This window comes from Lepidochelys kempii, chromosome 23 (assembly GCF_965140265.1).
Source record: "Lepidochelys kempii isolate rLepKem1 chromosome 23, rLepKem1.hap2, whole genome shotgun sequence".
NCBI classification, from domain to species: domain Eukaryota; kingdom Metazoa; phylum Chordata; order Testudines; family Cheloniidae; genus Lepidochelys; species Lepidochelys kempii.
Window position 1 is genome coordinate 13401564 of NC_133278.1, and position 19575 is coordinate 13421138.

Below are 19575 nucleotides of genomic sequence, written 5' to 3' on the forward strand. Positions count from 1 at the left end.
CCCCACCCTCGCCTGAGCTGCATGGCCCACGCCCCGAGCCTGCGGAACTCCCCGCCACAGGACGTGGGGCCGGGCCAGGCGCTGGCTACATGCAGGTGCTGGCTACATCCTTCCCTCCCCGGGTCCCGACCCCTCCCCCCCGCCCGCCAGCTTGGGGCCTCCCCACACCTCCGACTGCGGGCGGGGAAGACTGGCCTGCGTCTGTCCCCAGCTGCCCTGCGCCGTGCACCGCCCCGGAGATGGGATACTGGGCTACATGGACCATTGCTCTCACCCCCCTGTGGCCGATCTTGTGCACCCTGCGTGCACGGAAGTACACGGCCTCCCATGCAGCCCGGGTGGAGGGCACGGAGCAGACGCGGAGATAATGGAGGTGGCTGTGGGGGCACAAACCCACTGCTGTTTGCTTCCAGCCCTGCACACCAGCTCCCCCCACACCCTTCACCGCCCCCTGGATTACTTACACATGGGCCTGGCAGAATTCAATTTTTATTGTATCATTTCAAACCAAAACTAGCATTTTATTTTTAAGCTTTTTTTTTTTGCTTTTTTTTTTTTTCAGACTTAAAATTTTCCCAATTGCAGAAAATCACAGGAGAGTCAAAGAACGGGGGGAGTCAGCCAATGATTTATCGACAGCAGGTGTTAGAGACTCAAAAAGTCACCGCTTTAAAAGCCGTTAAATTGTCAACATCGCGTCTCAAAATACACCCAGGAAATCAAACGCTGTTAAGTTTCCGAGCAGGGTTTCCTTGGCTTGGCCGAGCGGTAAATGGCGATTATTGTCGATGGCAATCGCTCTTTGCGGGTTTGTGTGTGTGTGGTGAAATCAGAGCCTGGACAAGGAGGGAGGGAGAGACGCGGGTCTCCGCCTAAGAGGGGTGGCAGCTGCAGACCGGTGGATAGGGAATACAAATGCAGCTGCCCTGGAGTGCGACAATGGAGTTCTGCTGCCAGCCGGCAACAAGAGATTCACTCCGGTTCACCTGCTATCTACTCCGTTCGGAGGGCGGGGGGCTAGGCTGGGATAGGATGGAGAGTGTGAGAAGTGGGGCCTGAAGGCCAGCAGCCTCGCCCGTTTTGGACACAGGTAATTCTACCTCCTCTTCCTGCAAAGCCCCCTGGGACGTCCGTCACACGCAGGGTTCTGCTTCACTTCCTGTCCAAAACTGAACAGCGTCACTGGGCGGCGGTAAAGAGCAGCTGCCGGCAAGGGGTCCCTGTATAACCAAACCCCACCCCCCACCCCAGAGAGGTCGTGTCTCCGTGCCAGGCGAGGGGTCCCCATATACCCAGCCCCTACACCCCACTCCAGAGGGGCCACGTCTCAGCACCAGGTGAGAGGTATCTGTATAAACAGCCCCCGCACCCCATCCCAGAGGGGCCACGTCTCAGCACCAGACGAGTGATTCTTACACACAGTCCATGAACGAGCTCCGGGTTCTTTGGAGGTTATTGTAGTTTTCTTCCAGCAGGGGGCGGGTTTGGCACACAGGCAAATCGCTGACACTGGCAGGGGCGGGACAGGTCCGACAAGGCAGGGCCAAGAGTCATCCTCAAATCAACTGGACGGGAGTTGTGGGTGGCGCTCTCCTTAGCTGAGCTCTGTGATCTGAGTCACTAAGAAGACCTTATCCTGCCCCTCCTGTGGGAAAAAGAAGGGTTGAAAAGAGGTGGGAACCCTGGAGGGTAAGTACAGCCATCTGGGGCCAGCCCAGGGGCCCATCTACCCCGGTATCCCGGCTCTGCCTCCACCCACCTCCCACCTACTTCGGAGGAGGGAGACATGGCAGCCTCTAGTGGCCAAAGCAGGGAGTACGCCGTTCCTCATTTCTCCCTATCAATAACCCACCCCGCCAGGCCCAGGATCGTCTTGTGGCAAGGAGTCCCACCGGCTAACGGCGATCCCAGATGGGAGCCGGCTCCCCCCAGTGGCAAAAAGCCCCATGGCTCCGGGACATCACTCACCAGGCGCAGCTGCCCTTTGAGTTCCTTCACCAGGCAGCTGTAGGAATGATCCAGGGCCATCAGGTAGAACATGAGGATGCTGCGGTTGTGGGATGGGAAGAGAAAAGCCAGGAGGGGGTTAGACAGTGAGTGAGAGGTGGGGTCAGGGGCAGCCCGGAAGTTGTGTGCGTGCGTGTCTGTCCGTCCCTGCTGCCCCCTGCTGGCGGGGACAAGCTCTGCTCTGCGTCCGTCCATCCTCCCCTCTCGCCCCCGCATGGAGGGGATGGGCCCCTGCTCTCTGTGTGTCTCCATGTCCCTGCTGCCTGGCATCAGACCCCCCCTCCATGTGTCCTATCCCCTCTAGCGCCCCCCAGCCCAGGGGGATTCCCCGGAGGCCCCTCACCACAGCAGCAGGAATAGCGGCACAGCGAAGGCCAGCGAGCCCACAAACTGCAGGAACTCCCTGGCCACGAGGGGCAGGGTGTCGATGGCCACCCAGAGGGTGCTCCACATGGTCGGCTCACCCCGGAACGGGCCACAGGCCTGGGAGGGCTGGAGGCTGTGGGGGGGAGAGAGAGTGAGTTGGGGGGCGGGGAACCAAGTCCAAGTCAGGGAAGCAGACACAGCGCCCCGGGCGGGGGACGGGGAGGGAGGAGGATAAGGGGGTTTGTCATGCTGGGGGGGAGGACCCTGGAGGGCTGGGTGAGGTGGGGCAGCAGACCCCAAGGAGCTAGAGGTGTGGGCGAGGAGGGCTGGGGAGGTGGGAGAGGGGGACAGGGGACCCCAGGGGAACTGAGTGAGAGCGGTGGGGCACCCTGGGAATGGACGAGGGGTGGGGGATACCAGGGGCCTGGGTGAAGGGGGCAGGAGACCCTGGGGGGGCTGGGGGAAGGGGGAAGGGAACCCCAGGAGCTGGGGGGCTGGGAGGCTGGGTGAGGGGACCAGGGGAACCCAGGGGGCTGGGTGAGGGAACCCGGGAGGTGATGGGCTGGGTGAGGGGGGCAGGGGACCCTGGGGGGAAGGGGGAAGGGAACCCCAGGAGCCGGGGGGCTGGGCAAGGGGAGGCTGGGGGCCAGGCCGGGGTGGAATCCAGAGGAGCTGGGAGGCTGGCTGAGGGGAGCAGGGGACCCCAGGGGGCTGGGGGAGGGGGGCAGGGGACCCTGGGGGAGGGGGCCCAGGCGGGGGGGATCCAGGGGGCAGGGGGGCACTCACACAAAGACGCTGTACAGCAGGGGCACCCAGGCGATGGCCAGGCCCAGCAGCAGAACCAGCAGGAAGAAGAAGCTGGAGATAGAGGCGCGGAAGGTGCGGTCGGCCGGGCGGCAGTTCGAGAACAGGGTGAGCTGGGGGGTGACGAGACAGACGTGAACCCGGGGCGCTGAGCCACCAGACAGCCCCCCCTCCCCATCCCGGGAGAGGACCCAGGCGTCCGAGCTCCCAGTCCCTCCACCCCTCCGCGCTCACCACTTGCCCCCCTCCCGGGAGAGGACCCAGGCGTCCGAGCTCCCAGTCCCTCCACCCCTCCGCGCTCACCACTTGCCCCCCTCCCGGGAGAGGACCCAGGCATCCGAGCTCCCAGTCCCTCCCCCGCCAACTAGGCCCCCTCAGGAGAGGACCCAGGTGTCCGAGCTCCCAGTCCCGCCCGCCCCCTCTCCCCCGCTCTCACCACTAGACCCCCCTCCCCGAGGCGGGGAGAGGACCCAGGCATCCGGGCTCTCACCTTCTTGAGGTAGAAAAACAGGATGAATTTGGCGGCGTGGAGCAGGGGCAGCAGGGGGGAGAAGGCGGTGCCGACCCAGCACACGGTCTGGCTGTACACCAGGTCCAGCACGTTGGGGGGCACCAGGAACTCCTGCTGCCCCAACAGCCGGGCCAGGGGGGCAGGGCCGTGGGTCACCAGCAGCCTGGGGGGAGCAGGAGGGGGTGAAGGGCGGAGGAGACTGCTCTGAGCCCAGCTCCCCCCACCCCAGCACTAGCCCTGCCTCCAACCCCAGTCGTTGTCCCCCAGCTCCCCACTCCTGTGACGAAGTGGGACTGTTCTTGATGTTTCCTCCGAGTGGTGTGGGGGTGCCTCGGTTTCCCCTGGGTTCAAATTCAAACCCTTGGCAGTTACAGGAACAGGGCCTGGATCCTGTCCCAAAGAGACACAGTCACCCCACAACAGGGTCTCGCAGCTGGTATCCTGGTGCACCCCAACGGCCAGCCAGCCCCACCCCTCCTGGGTCTGCACAGGGACCTGGGCCATAGGCAGGGCGAGGGGCTTCGTCCCTGGGACCCTCACCCAGCTCACCCAGCCCCTCAGCCTCTGAGGCTGCACCACCCAGGGCCTGACACCAGTTCTCTCTGTCCCAGGATCTCGCCACCCCAGGAATGTCTCCCCATTGACCATCACCTTCCGCTCCCACTGGGGGTCCGAGGGGCCTGGCCCCAGGAAACTCCACACAGACATATAGGTTGGGGTCAGGAGTGGGAGCCTGTCCACCTCCCCACCCATCTGGCTGACGGAGTCGATGGCCTTGGGGCCCAGCAAGGGAGCTAGACACCGTGGCTTTTCCGCAGGGTCCCCTGGTTCAAATCTCCAGCCTGCTCAAAGGCAGTGAGGTGGCATCCACATCCCCCGCCTCCTTAACCAGGGGCAGCAATTTACTCTCGAGGTTCCCTGCGGAACTGGCCCCCCGGGGTCTATCCCCACTCACCCCTGGGGGGTCCCCTAGGCCTCTCCGCTCCCCCACCGCCAGTTCATGCTGCTGCTGCTTCTGCAGCTCTTTCTCGGGCTCTCGCTGTCTCCCACAGTCCTCTTGCTCTCTCGGACTCAGCTCCAATCCCGTCCGTCTCCGATCCCCCGATGGGGAACCCGATCATGAAGACCCTCGTCTGGTCGGGGACAGGAGTCTTGGGGATGCCTGGCTCCCACTCCAGCTGCTCCCAGATCCTGCTATAGCCCCATTTGGGGTCAGAAATCTGCTCCTTAGAGCGGTCATCCTCCTCCAGCTGCACGATTAACTGTGCTTTGGTGAACTTTCCAGTGCTCAACCCTCTCTTTCTGCACAGGGTTACAATGTCCTTCTTAAGGAGACAGTGACAGGCCGTCACTCCGCTCTTCCCAAGTTGTTGTGGACTCACAGGCCTGTGTGCTCTCAGCTCCCCACGGTTTCCAGGAAAAACCCCGAGGGTGCCAGCCCTTCTCGAGGTCACCACCTCTTTGCCAGGGTCGAGCTGCAGACTCCTCCGCCCCTGGGACCGCTCGCTGCAATCCCCAGGGGGACCCTGTTACTGCAAAAGTCCTTCTCTCTGGTCACACACTTCCAGGAGTTAACCGCCCCCTGAAACCGTCTCTCTCTGAATCTTCAGCACACCTGGTCCCCGTCAATCCCCCTTCGTTTTACTGCTCCCCAGTCACTTACTGCAGGAAGCGCCGTCCACGGGGTGCAGTAGATCCCACCGCTGCCACCAGTTGTCACGGAGTCCCTGGGCGATGCTCCGGAACTGCTCCCCATGAAGCCAGTCAGGACTCTGGGGCAGTCGCCTTCCTGTGAGCAGCCTGTCTGCAGGACACACAGCTCACCCGGCTTCCACCTTCCTGGGTCTGACCTCGGAGCATTCAGCCTCCTCTGCCCCTCCGTGCGCTTCCCCCAGCGAGTCCGCTCAGGCAGGTATCCTGGGGAAGCCAGAGGGTCCTGCCCCCCAACTCCGCAGTCAGACGGGACTCTCAGCCAGCCAGTAAAACAGAGGTTTATTAGATGACAGGAACATGGTCTAACACAGAGCTTGTAGGTGCAGAGAACAGGACCCCTCAGCTGGGTCCATTTTGGGGGGCAGGGAGCCAGACAACCACATCTGCCCTTCACTCCATGTCCCCAGCCAGCCCCAAACTGAAACTCCCTCCAGCCCCTCCTCCTCTGGGCTTTGTCCCTTTCCCGGGCCAGGAGGCCACCTGATTCCTTTGTTCTCCAACCCTTTAGCTCTCACCTTGCAGGGGGGAAGGGCCCAGGCCATCAGTGGCCAGGAAACAGGGTGTCGGCCCTTCTCTGTGTCCAGACCCCTGCACACACCTGCCCTCTAGGGCTCTGCAACGATCATACACCCTTACCCCACCCCCTAGACACCCAAGGACTGCCTAGGGGAAACCGAGGCACCCCCACACCACTCGGAGGAAACATCAAGAACAGTCCCACTTCGTCACAACTCCCCTCTGGCCTGAGCCCCAAACCCCAGAGCCAACCCACTCGCCCCGGGACCCCCCTTATATGGCCACTGATTCCCATCCACCCCTAGAACAGATCCCACCCCCACCCCCCCGCAGTGCGGATCCCACCTCCCCGCCAGCCCACTGACCCCCCCACCCCCACCCCAGTGCGGATCCCACCTCCCCCCAGCCCACTGACCCCCCACCCCAGTGCGGATCCCACCTCCCCCCCAGCCCACCGACCCCCCACCCCAGTGCGGATCCCACCCCCCCCAGCCCACCGACCCCCCCACCCCCACCCCAGTGCGGATCCCACCCCCCCAGCCCACCGACCCCCCACCCCCACCCCAGTGCGGATCCCACCTCCCCCCAGCCCCACCCCCACCCCAGTGCGGATCCCGCCCCCCCAGCCCATCTCTCACTTGCGGGGGAACTCCACCAGCAGCAGCACCAACAGCAGCACAAGCAGGTCGAACACCAGCAGCTTGTACATCTCCTGCCCCACGCTCGTCTCCCAGCACTGCGGGGGGGACGGGACGGGACGTGTCAGCACCCCACACGGCCACAGGACCCAGGCGTCCGGGCTCCCGGCTCCCCCACTGCGCTCCAGCCGCCAGACCCCACTGCCCCCCCCCCGAGCTGGGAGAGAACCCAGGCGTCCGGGCTCCCGGCTCCCCCGCCGCGCTCCAGCCACCAGACCCCACTGCCCCCCCCGAGCCGGGAGAGAACCCAGGCGTCCTGCGCTGACCGGGTGCTGCTGGTGGTTGTAGTGGCAGATCCTGCAGGAATCGGCAGCGGGGTCCCCGTGGCAGGTGATCTGGGTCCAGAGGGAGAAGAGGAGAACGAGGAGGCTGGAGAGACGCAGGAACACGGTCCTGCCACAGGGAGGGGGGGGGCTGGTTAGAAGGGGACCCCTCGCCCAGCGCTGCCCACGGGGGCTGGGGGCTGGTACACGGGGACCCCTCGCCCGGCGCTGCCCACGGGGGCTGGGGGCTGGTACACGGGGACCCCTCGCCCAGCGCTGCCCACGGGGGATGGGGGCTGGTACACGGGGACCCCTCGCCCGGCGCTGCCCACGGGGGATGGGGGCTGGTACACGGGGACCCCTCGCCCAGCGCTGTCCCTGGGGGTGGGGCGGGGGCTGGTACACGGCGACCCCTCGCCCAGCGCTGTCCCTGGGGGTGGGGCGGGGGCTGGTACACGGGGACCCCTCGCCTGGCGCTGCCCACGGGGGTGGGGCGGGGGCTGGTACACGGGGACCCCTCACCCGGGGCTGCCCACGGGGGATGGGGGCTGGTACACGGGGACCCCTCGCCCGGCACTGCCCACGGGGGATGGGGGCTGGTACACGGGGACCCCTCGCCCAGCGCTGTCCCTGGGGGTGGGGCGGGGGCTGGTACACGGGGACCCCTCGCCCGGCGCTGCCCACGGGGGTGGGGCGGGGGCTGGTACACGGCGACCCCTCGCCTGGCGCTGCCCACGGGGGTGGGGCGGGGGCTGGTACACGGGGACCCCTCACCCGGGGCTGCCCACGGGGGTGGGGCGGGGGCTGGTACACGGGGACCCCTCACCCGGGGCTGCCCACGGGGGTGGGGCGGGGGCTGGTACACGGGGACCCCTCACCCGGCGCTGCCCACGGGGGTGGGGCGGGGGCTGGTACACGGGGACCCCTCACCCGGGGCTGCCCACGGGGGATGGGGGCTGGTACACGGGGACCCCTCGCCCGGCGCTGCCCACGGGGGATGGGGGCTGGTACACGGGGACCCCTCGCCCAGCGCTGTCCCTGGGGGTGGGGCGGGGGCTGGTACACGGGGACCCCTCGCCCGGCGCTGCCCATGGGGGTGGGGCGGGGGCTGGTACACGGCGACCCCTCGCCCAGCGCTGTCCCTGGGGGTGGGGCGGGGGCTGGTACACGGGGACCCCTCGCCCGGCGCTGCCCACGGGGGCTGGTACACGGGGACCCCTCACCCGGCGCTGCCCACGGGGGTGGGGCGGGGGCTGGTACACGGGGACCCCTCGCCCGGCGCTGCCCACGGGGGATGGGGGCTGGTACACGGGGACCCCTCGCCCGGCGCTGCCCACGGGGGATGGGGGCTGGTACACGGGGATCCCTCGCCCAGCGCTGTCCCTGGGGGTGGGGCGGGGGCTGGTACACGGGGACCCCTCGCCCGGCGCTGCCCATGGGGGTGGGGCGGGGGCTGGTACACGGCGACCCCTCGCCCAGCGCTGTCCCTGGGGGTGGGGCGGGGGCTGGTACACGGGGACCCCTCGCCCAGCGCTGCCCACAGGGGATGGGGGCTGGTACACAGGGACCCCTCGCCCAGCGCTGCCCACGGGGGATGGGGGCTGGTACACGGGGACCCCTCGCCCGGCGCTGTCCCTGGGGGTGGGGCGGGGGCTGGTACACGGGGACCCCTCGCCCGGCGCTGCCCACGGGGGTGGGGCGGGGGCTGGTACACGGCGACCCCTCGCCTGGCGCTGCCCACGGGGGTGGGGCGGGGGCTGGTACACGGGGACCCCTCACCCGGGGCTGCCCACGGGGGATGGGGGCTGGTACACGGGGACCCCTCGCCCGGCACTGCCCACGGGGGATGGGGGCTGGTACACGGGGACCCCTCGCCCAGCGCTGTCCCTGGGGGTGGGGCGGGGGCTGGTACACGGGGACCCCTCGCCCGGCGCTGCCCACGGGGGTGGGGCGGGGGCTGGTACACGGCGACCCCTCGCCTGGCGCTGCCCACGGGGGTGGGGCGGGGGCTGGTACACGGGGACCCCTCACCCGGGGCTGCCCACGGGGGTGGGGCGGGGGCTGGTACACGGGGACCCCTCACCCGGCGCTGCCCACGGGGGTGGGGCGGGGGCTGGTACACGGGGACCCCTCACCCGGGGCTGCCCACGGGGGATGGGGGCTGGTACACGGGGACCCCTCGCCCGGCGCTGCCCACGGGGATGGGGGCTGGTACACGGGGACCCCTCGCCCAGCGCTGTCCCTGGGGGTGGGGCGGGGGCTGGTACACGGGGACCCCTCGCCCGGCGCTGCCCACGGGGGCTGGTACACGGGGACCCCTCACCCGGCGCTGCCCACGGGGGTGGGGCGGGGGCTGGTACACAGCGACCCCTCGCCCAGCGCTGTCCCTGGGGGTGGGGCGGGGGCTGGTACACGGGGACCCCTCGCCCGGCGCTGCCCACGGGGGCTGGTACACGGGGACCCCTCACCCGGCGCTGCCCACGGGGGTGGGGCGGGGGCTGGTACACGGGGACCCCTCGCCCGGCGCTGCCCACGGGGGATGGGGGCTGGTACACGGGGACCCCTCGCCCGGCGCTGCCCACGGGGGATGGGGGCTGGTACACGGGGATCCCTCGCCCAGCGCTGTCCCTGGTGGTGGGGCGGGGGCTGGTACACGGGGACCCCTCGCCCAGCGCTGTCCCTGGGGGTGGGGCGGGGGCTGGTACACGGGGACCCCTCGCCCAGCGCTGCCCACAGGGGATGGGGGCTGGTACACGGGGACCCCTCGCCCAGCGCTGCCCACGGGGGATGGGGGCTGGTACACGGGGACCCCTCGCCCGGCGCTGTCCCTGGGGGTGGGGCGGGGGCTGGTACACGGGGACCCCTCGCCCGGCGCTGCCCACGGGGGCTGGGGGCTGGTACACGGGGACCCCTCGCCCGGCGCTGCCCACGGGGGCTGGGGGCTGGTACACGGGGACCCCTCGCCCGGCGCTGCCCACGGGGGCTGGGGGCTGGTACACGGGGACCCCTCGCCAGGCGCTGCCCACGGGGGATGGGGGCTGGTACACGGGGACCCCTCGCCCGGCGCTGCCCACGGGGGTTGGGGGCTGGTACACGGGGACCCCTCGCCCGGCGCTGCCCACGGGGGTTGGGGGCTGGTACACGGGGACCCCTCGCCAGGCGCTGCCCACGGGGGATGGGGGCTGGTACACGGGGACCCCTCGCCCGGCGCTGCCCATGGGGGTTGGGGGCTGGTACACGGGGACCCCTCGCCCGGCGCTGTCCATGGGGGTGGGGCGGGGGCGGTTACACGGGGACCCCTCGCCCGGCGCTGCCCACGGGGGTTGGGGGCTGGTATACGGGGACCCCTCGCCCGGCGCTGTCCCTGGGGGTGGGGCAGGGGCGGTTACACGGGGACCCCTCGCCCGGCGCTGCCCACGGGGGTTGGGGGCTGGTACACGGGGACCCCTCGCCCGGCGCTGCCCACGGGGGTTGGGGGCTGGTACACGGGGACCCCTCGCCCGGCGCTGCCCCTGGGGGTGGGGCGGGGGCGGTTACACGGGGACCCCTCGCCCGGCGCTGCCCACGGGGGCTGGGGGCTGGTACACGGGGACCCCTCGCCCGGCGCTGCCCATGGGGGTGGGGCGGGGGCTGGTACACGGGGACCCCTCCCCCAGAGCTGCCCCTGGGGTAGGGCACAGCCCTGGCTGCCCCCCGGTACCTCAGCAGGGTGAGCCGGATCTCCAGGCTGAGCGGGTATCTCTCCAGGCGCACCAGCAGCCCGAAGGCCAGCGGCACCAGCTGGTTGGCGGCCGTGATCACTATGGAGGGCAGATAGGCCACCAGCAGCCCCAAGACCAGTCCTTGCTGCCCCGGGCTGGTGTCCTGCTGCGGAGGGGGGGGAGGGGTCACCAGGGGTCAGAGCAGAATCCCCTCCCCCCAAGTCCCTTGTGGGGAGCCGAGCAGCTGAAGGGCTGGCAGCTGGGATAGCACCACTGCCCCCCATGGAAGGGGACACGGGCGACCGCAGGAGCGAGGGGTGTGGGGGCCGCGGGTCGGGAGCGAGGGGCACGGAGGCCAGGGGTCGGGAGCGAGGGGCGTGGGGGCCGCGGGCGAGGGGCGCAGGGGCCCCAGGTCAGGAGCGAGGGGCGCGGGCCGCACAGGGGCCGCGGGTCGGGAGCGAGGGGCGCGGGGGACCCAAGTCGGAAGCGAGGGGCGCGGGGGCCCTGGGTCGGGAGCGAGGGGCGCGGGGGCCGCGGGTCGGGAGCGAGGGGCGCGGGGGCCCTGGGTCGGGAGCGAGGGGCGCGGGGGCCGCGGGTCGGGAGCGAGGGGCGCGGGGGCCGCGGGTCGGGAGCGAGGGGCGCGGGGGCCGCGGGCGAGGGGCGTGGGGGCCCCGGGGCGGGAGCGAGGGGCGCGGGGGCCGCGGGCGAGGGGCGTGGGGGCCCCGGGGCGGGAGCGAGGGGCGCGGGGGCCGCGGGCGAGGGGCGCGGGGACCGCGGGTCGGGAGCGAGGGGCGCGGGGGCCGCGGGTCGGAAGCGAGGGGCGCGGGGGCCGCGGGCGAGGGGCGCGGGGGCCGCGGGTCGGGAGCGAGGGGCGGGGGCCGCGGGCGAGGGGCGCGGAGGCCCGGGGTCGGGAGCGAGGGGCGCGGGGGCCGCGGGTCGGGAGCGAGGGGCGCGGGGGTCGGGAGCGAGGGGCGCGGGGGCCGCGGGTCGGGAGCGAGGGGCGCGGGGGGCCGCGGGCGAGGGGCGCGGGGGCCCCGGGTCGGGAGCGAGGGGCGGGGGCCGCGGGCGAGGGGCGCGGGGGCCCCGGGGCGGGAGCGAGGGGCGCGGGGACCGCGGGTTGGGAGCGAGGGGCGCGGGGGCCGCGGGTCGGGAGCGAGGGGCGCGGAGGCCCGGGGTCGGGAGCGAGGGGCGCGGGGGCCGCGGGTCGGGAGCGAGGGGCGCGGGGGCCGCGGGTCGGGAGCGAGGGGCGCGGGGGCCGCGGGTCGGGAGCGAGGGGCGCGGGGGCCGCGGGCGAGGGGCGTGGGGGCCCCGGGGCGGGAGCGAGGGGCGCGGGGGCCGCGGGCGAGGGGCGTGGGGGCCCCGGGGCGGGAGCGAGGGGCGCGGGCCGCACGGGGGCTGCGGGTGGGAGCCAGGGGCCGGGTACCTGGGCCCGCTGCGAGTACTCGGTGGCCCGGTAGACGCCGTAGAAAGCCGCCCCCAGCAGCCCCAGCACCAGCAGGTTGAGGGCCCCGCGCAGGCTGAAGAGGGCGAGTCGCTGGCCCGGGCTGCGCTGGGCCATGAGCCGCCGCAGGGTCTGTTCCTCCAGGTCCATCTGGGAGAGACGCGCGTCAGGGCAGCCCCCCACCCCAGCCAGGCCCCTCTCCACCCCCCCCAGCCGTGCCTCTCACTCCACACAGCGGCCCCCCTTCCTGCCCCAGCCCCCCCCTTCTCCCGCAATCCACCCATCCGCCCCATGCAGTCCCCCAGCCCCCCACCCCATCTCCCTCCCCACCAGCCCCCAATCACACCCTCCAGCCCCGCACCCCAGAGCCCCTGTCCATTCCCAGCCTGCCTGTACCTCAGTGTCCCCCCCCCACTCGCCCCCCGACCCGGCTGCCCCGCACCCCAGCCCTGCGCCCCCTGCTGGCCTCACCCGCAGCTCGTAGCGGAGGCTGTTGTGTTTCATGGCCGCTGCGGTGCCTGGCGCCAGGCAGAAATCCCAGCCGGCGAAGACCTTGTGGCTGTAGGTGCTGAGCTCCCAGTTCTCACCGACCAGGCTGCGCTTCAGGAGGTGGACGGCCCTGGGGGGAGAGCGCAGGGTGACGGCCCCCCAGAGATGGCAAAGTGCAGCCAGCTCTGGGGTGGGGCGCAGGGGCTGGTTACACAGGGACCCCTCGCCCGGCGCTGGGACGCGGCCCCTCTGGGGCGGGGCGGGGGCTGGGTATACGGGGACCCCTCGCCCGGCGTTGGGACGCGGCCCCTCTGGGGCGGGGCGGGGGCTGGGTATACGGGGACCCCTCGCCCGGCGTTGGGACGCAGCCCCTCTGGGGCGGGGCGGGGGCTGGGTATACGGGGACCCCTCACCCGGCGCTGGGACGCGACCCCTCTGGGACGGGGCGGGAGGTGGGGTATACGGGGACCCTCGCCCGGCGCTGGGACGCGGCCCCTCTGGGGCGGGGCGGGGGCTGGGTATACGGGGACCCTCGCCCGGCGCTGGGACAAGGCCCCTCTGGGGCGGGGCGGAGGCTGGGTATACGGGGACCCTCGCCCGGCGCTGGGACGCGGCCCCTCTGGGGCGGGGCAGGGGCTGGTTACCCGGGGACCCCTCGCCCGGCGCTGGGACGCGGCCCCTCTGGGGCGGGGTGGGGGCTGGGTATACGGGGACCCCTCGCCCGGCACTGGGACGCGGCCCCTCTGGGGCGGGGCGGGGGCTGGGTACCCGGGGACCCCCTCGCCCGGCGTTGGGACGCGGCCCCTCTGGGGCGGGGTGGGGGCTGGCCCCCCGCGGGGGCACCTGGGAAGTGACTCACCGGTGGACGATCCAGAGGAGGCAGACGGAGAAGTAGCCCAAGACGCTCAGCAGATAGGCCAGGGGGATGTTATAGGAGAAGCCCACGAAATCCACGGCCGAGTTTTGGTAATAACCGTAGAACAGGTGTGTGAGCTCCATGAACCCCTGAAAGAGACACAGCCTCAGCGGGGGGGGGGGTCTCCTCCAGCGGGCGCCGGCTCCCATCCGGCCCCAGGGCTGGGACTGGGAATGTGACAAACTGATCTGGGGAATTGGGGCCAGCTTCGATTTGTAGGGGACACATGAAGGGGGCTGGGGAGGAGCTGATGGCATGGGGGGGCAGGGGGCAGAGGTGGGGGACTGGGGGGTGGAGCTCAGGTGCGGGGGGCTGGGGGCGGAGCTGAGGACACAGGGGGCTGGGGGCGGAGCTGAGGGGCCTGGGGGGTGGAGCTCAGGTGCGGGGGGCTGGGGGCGGAGCTGAGGACACAGGGGGCAGGGGGCGGAGCTGGGGGACTGGGGGGTGGAGCTCAGGTGCGGGGGGCTGGGGGCGGAGCTGAGGACACAGGGGGCTGGGGGCGGAGCTGAGGGGCCTGGGGGGTGGAGCTCAGGTGCGGGGGGCTGGGGGCGGAGCTGAGGACACAGGGGGCAGGGGGCGGAGCTGGGGGACTTGGGGGCGGAGCTCAGGTGCGGGGGGCTGGGGGCGGAGCTGAGGACACAGGGGGCTGGGGGCGGAGCTGAGGGGCCTGGGGGGTGGAGCTCAGGTGCGGGGGGCTGGGGGCGGAGCTGAGGACACAGGGGGCAGGGGGCGGAGCTGGGGGACGGAGCTCAGGTGCGGGGGGCTGGGGGCGGAGCTGAGGACACAGGGGGCTGGGGGCGGAGCTGAGGGGCCTGGGGAGAAGAACTGAGGCCTGGGGGGCTGGGGGCAGAGCTGGTGGGGCTAGGGGTGGAGCTGGGGGGGCTGGGGGCGGAGCTGAGGTGCAGGGGCGGAGCAGGGGGGCTGAGGGCGGAGCTGAGACATGGGGGCTGGGGGGGAGCTGGGGAGGAGCTGATGGTGTGGGGGCTGGGGGGCAGAGCTAGGGGACTGGGGGGTGGAGCTGAGGTGCGGGGGCTGGGGGCGGAGCTGAGGCATGGAGGGCAGGAGGCAGAGCTGGGGGACTGAGGGGTGGAGCTGAGGTGCAGGGGGCTGGGGGCAGAGCTGGGGGGGCTGGGAAGGAGCTCGGGGTGGGGGACAGAGCTGGGGGGTGGAGCTGAGGGCGTGGGGGGCTGGGGGTGGAGCTGAGGTGTGGGGGGCAGGGGGCAGAGCTGAGGTACTGGGGAGGTGGAGCTGAGGTGCGGGGGGCTGGAGCAGAGCTGTGGGTGCAAGGGGCTGGGGCGGAGCTGAGGGGGCTGGGGGGAGGAACTGAGGCATGGGGGACTGGGGGCGGAGCTGAGGCGCGTGGGGCTGGGGGGCAGAGCTGAGGCATGGGGGGCTGGGGGCGGAGCTGAGGCGCGTGGGGCTGGGGGGCCACGAGCCGGGCTCTCACCGTCCCAGAGAGCAGGTCCATGAGGTAGGTGAAGTAGCTGACCAGGCCCCGCTCAGTGGGGTCGTACTGCAGGCAGCTTCTGTTCACTGCGAGTGGGGGGGAGAAAAGGGGTGAGACCCTGTGACGTTATTGACATAATCTGGGACCGTACAGAACATTGTTGCAACCAAGGTCCTGTAGTGGCACCAAATCTTGTATAAAGGGAGTCAAGTAAGGTGTCTAAGACAAGGTTGGGGTTTACTGGTTATGAGTCTGAGGTCTATATGTGTGTATCATTTTTGTAAAGTGATGAATATTGGCTCTACACTGTCTAAAGAACAGGAGGACTTGTGGCACCTGAGAGACTAACACATTTATTTGAGTTTAAGCTTTCGTGGGCTAAAACCCACTTCATCAGATGCATAGAATGGAACATGTAGTCAGAAGATATATATACATACAGAGAGCATGAAAAGGTGGAAGTACCCAGACCAACTGAAAGAGGCAAATTAATTAAGAGGAGCGATTATCAGCAGGGGAAAATAAACTTTTGAAGTGATAATCAAGATGGCCCATTTCGGACAGCTGACCCAAAGGTGTGAGGATACTTAACATGGGGGAAAGATTCAATTAGTGTCATGACTGAGCCATTCCCAGTCTCTGTCATTACACATATTGAATCTTTCCCCCATGTTAAGTATCCTCACACGTCGGGTCAACTGTCCGAAATGGGCCATCTTGATTATCACTTCAAAAGTTTATTTTCCCCTGCTGATAATCGCTCCTCTTAATTATTTAGCCTCTTTCAGTTGGTCTGGGTACTTCCACCTTTTCATGCTCTCTGCGTGTATACATATCTTCTGACTATATGTTCCATTCTATGCATCTGATGAAGTGGGTTTTAGCCCACGAAAGCTTAAGCTCAAATAAATTTGTTAGTCTCTAAGGTGCCACAAGTCCTCCTGTTCTTTTTGAGGATACAGACTAACAGGGCTGCTGTTCTGAAATCTATCCTGTCTGTATTTCACACTTATGCTGTGCTTCTGGGTGACGCCCCAGACAAGCTGGTGTCAGCTCTGCCTAGCCTGCGGGATGGCCCATTAAGGACCATCAGCGACACAAGTGACCCATTGAGAGAAGGCAGACACACCTTGGGACTCAGCAAGGTAGGCCGGGACTTGCCCATGTGACGCCAAACTCCATTTTGCTGTAATTTTCCACAGTAAGAACAAAGAGGGGTTCTTACACGTGGAAAAGACTCTAAAGGGCTGATGTCTCCATCTTGTCTTCAGTCCTGCTTCACACCTCTGGCGGGACTTTGCTACACTGAAGCTTTGAACCAAGGACCGATGACCCATCCCAGCTGGGGATGTTCTCCAGAGACTTGCTTTGAACCTGCAGTTTCTGCCATCACTGCAACAAGCCTGAACCAAGAACTTTGCCATCACTGGATGTCATTGACTCCATTTAACCACTTCTCGCTCTCAGCTCTTTCTTTCTCCTTTTATGAATAAACCTTTAGATTTTAGATTCTGAAGGGTTGGCAACAGTGTGATTTGTGGGTAAGATCTGCTTTGTATATTGACCGGGCTCTGCGGCTCGGTCCTTTGGGATCGAGAGAACCTCTTTTCTTTCACTGGGGTCTTGGTTTTCATAACCATTCGCCCCCATAACGAGTGGCGCTGGTGAGGATACTGGGAAACTGGAGCGTCTAAGGGAATTGCTGGTGTGACTTGTGGTTAGCCAGTGGGGCAAACCCGAAGTCCGCTCTGGCTGGCTGGTTCGGTTTGCCTTGGTGTGCACAGAAACCCCAGCCCTGGGCTGTAACGGCCCTGCTTGAAGCAATTTGTCCTGACTTGGCACGCTCCATTGGGTCCCACCAGAATCAGCCTCGTTACAGACCCCCTCAAACCAAACCTCGTGGGTCACACACACACCCCGACATAGGACCTGGGCTGCCACTCTGGGGGCAATTCCCTTCTCCCCCATCTCCTTTGATAGGGATGGGATCCAGGCTGCCGTTCTGGGGGCTCTCGCCCCCTTTCTCTCACTGGAGACGGGACCCAGGCATCCGGGCCGGCCATACCCATGGAGTTCTGCCCCCGCTGGGTCTGGTTCAGCTGCAGCCCCTCGAAGGCGGCGTTGGGGGCCACCACGAACCCCACCATGAGCAGGGCCCCCCCCAGGTTCAGCAGCACCAGGAAGCGCAGAAAGTTGAAATACGACTGGATCCCGGTTCCAAAGTGACCTGGGGGGGAAAGGGCAGCGTCACCCCGACAGTGAGTCTGAACCCGCAGGCAGAGGCTGACCACAGGGCTCGGTGTGTGGGGGGGTCACTCAGCAGGGAGGGGGGACCACAGGGCTCAGAGGGGGGGTTGATCTCAGCAGGGAGGGGGGGAGCCTGGGACTCGGGGGGGGGAGTCAATCTCAGCGGGGGAGGGGGGACCCTGGGACTCAGAGTGGAGGGTCGCTCTCAGCAGGGAGGGGGGACCACAGGACTCGGGGGGGTTGATCTCAGCAGGGAGGGGGGACCCTGGGACTCAGAGTGGAGGGTCGCTCTCAGCAGGGAGGGGGGACCACAGGACTCGGGGGGGGTTGATCTCAGCAGGGAGGGGGGACCCTGGGACTCAGAGTGGAGGGTCGCTCTCAGCAGGGAGGGGGGACCCTGGGACTCGGGGGGGGGGGAGTCGATCTCAGCAGGGAGCGGGGACCCTGGGACTCAGAGTGGAGGGTCGCTCTCAGCAGGGAGGGGGGACCACAGGACTCGGGGGGGGGGGGGAGTCGATCTCAGCGGGGGAGGTGGGACCCTGGGACTCAGAGTGGAGGGTCGCTCTCAGCAGGGAGGGGGGACCACAGGACTCGGGGGGGGGAGTCGATCTCAGCGGGGGAGGTGGGACCCTGGGACTCAGAGTGGAGGGTTGCTCTCAGCAGGGAGGGGGGACCCTGGGACTCGGGGGGGGGAGTCGATCTCAGCAGGGAGGGGGGACCCTGGGACTCAGAGTGGAGGGTCGCTCTCAGCAGGGAGGGGGACCTGGGCCGCAGGGAAAGGGGTCCTACCTTCGATGCGGTGCAGCGAGCCCCTCCACACCTGGGCGTACAGCAGGGCGCCCCTCACCTGTCCCCACAGGTGCCGCATCCCCACCTGCCACTGCTCCCAGCGGCTCCGTTTCCAGGCGACCCGCTGCTCCCGGAGCCTGGTGGGGAGAGGGATGGGGGTGAGACCTCAGCCCCCCCCAAACCCCTGTGGCCCTCCCAGAGCTGGGGAGAGAACCCAGGAGTCCTGGCTCCCAGTCCCCCCCTCTAACCACTAGCCCCCCTCCCCTCCCAGAGCCAGAAAGGAACCCAGGCGTCCTGCCCTGTGCAGGGGGGTTACCTGAGTATTCGTTTCTCCGCCATGCAGAGCGGCAGCTGTTTCAGGGGAACCGACTCCTGCTCCCTGGCTCCTTCCCCATCCCGCTCCTGGGGGGCCCCTGGGGGCTCTCCCTCATCCAGCGCAGCCCCCCAGGCCTTGGCCACGTTGCCACGGAAACGCAGGGTCGCGTTGCTTGGCAGCTGGAGGAAGAGGGATGAGGGGGGCTGCTGCTGGCCCCAGTCATCATCATCTGGGGAGGGAGCAAGTGGGGTGAGCGGGGGAGAGATTCAGCACCCTCCCTCCCCGCACTTACTGACCCAGGGATGGGGAGGGGACCCAGGAGTCCGGGCTACTGTCTGGGGTAGCCCTAGCTTCAGGAGATGGGACCCAGGAGTCTGAGTAACTGGTCGGGGGCTGCCTGCTGGGATGGGACCCTGGAGTCCAGATTATTTGGGGGGAGGGGTGGGGCTGCACACTGGGGATGGGACACAGGAATCCGGGTGATGGGCGTGGGGAGGGGCTGTGTCTTTTGGAGATGGGACCCAGGAGTCCAGGTTACTGCAGGGGGAGCACTGCTGGGGACGGGACCCAGGAGTCCAGGTGACTCCGGGGGGAGGGGCTGGACCCAGGAATCCGGGTGAGTCGTGGGGTGGGGCTGCTGGGGACGGGACCCAGGAGTCCGGGTGACACCAGAGGAGGGAGGGGCAGGGACCCAGGAGTCCGGGTGACTCGGGGGCGGGGACCCAGGAATCCGGGTTATGGGGTGTTTGGGGGGGGACCCAGGAGTCCGGGTGACTCGGGACGGTGGTTGGGGGGGGGGAGAGGCTCCTCACCTGGGCCATCCCGGCCAGTCTGCGCCCAGCGCGGCTCCATGGTCCGGCCGCTCCGGGAAGGAGGAAACGCGTCGCCCGGCCCGGCCCGGCCCGGTTAATCATTGGCCCCGCGGTGACCTGGCGACGGGGCGCGGCTCAGCCGTGGGGGGCGCGGCGGCTGGCCCCAGGTAACCCCCCCAACACAGCTGCCCCCCCCGCCCCGCTGGGGACAGACTTCTCGCAGGGAGGATGGGGGTCAATGGGGGCCCCCAGGGGCTGGGAAATGGGGGTCAAGGGCGGCGGGGGAATGAGGGTCCCCGGGGGCTGGGAAATGGGGGTCAAGGGCAGCGGGGGAATGGGGGCTCCCAGGGGCTGGGGAATGGGGGTGAAGGGCGACGGGGGAATGGGGGCCCCCGGGGGCTGGGAAATGGGGGTCAAGGGCGACGGGGGAATGAGGGTCCCTGGGGGCTGGGGAATGGGGGTCAAGGGCAGCGGGGGAATGGGGGCTCTCAGGGGCTGGGGAATGGGGGTGAAGGGCGACGGGGGAATGGGGGCCCCCG

At 68.8% G+C, this 19575-nt stretch overlaps 1 protein-coding gene across 2 annotated transcripts; it reads right to left on the reverse strand.

Annotated features, from left to right (window-relative positions):
- Positions 1-472: 472 nt before the first annotated feature.
- TMC4 (transmembrane channel like 4) lies at positions 473-19327 on the reverse strand. Of its 2 annotated transcripts, none has more exons than XM_073322009.1 (16): positions 19037-19327; positions 18225-18453; positions 17909-18045; positions 16938-17099; positions 14873-14958; positions 13369-13514; positions 12492-12639; positions 12003-12170; positions 10579-10742; positions 6882-7008; positions 6556-6653; positions 3668-3851; positions 3160-3290; positions 2351-2506; positions 1969-2047; positions 473-1645 (listed from the first exon to the last, which is right to left on the reverse strand). In XM_073322009.1, exons 1-16 carry the CDS (start codon positions 19074-19076, stop codon positions 1595-1597), a joined length of 2106 nt encoding a protein of 701 aa, XP_073178110.1. In that variant the 5' UTR covers positions 19077-19327; the 3' UTR covers positions 473-1594. The 2 variants fall into 2 exon arrangements, with proteins under 2 accessions (XP_073178110.1, XP_073178109.1); XM_073322008.1 differs by having other exon boundaries at positions 10579-10745; positions 19037-19326.
- Between the last annotated feature and the right edge of the window lie 248 nt (positions 19328-19575).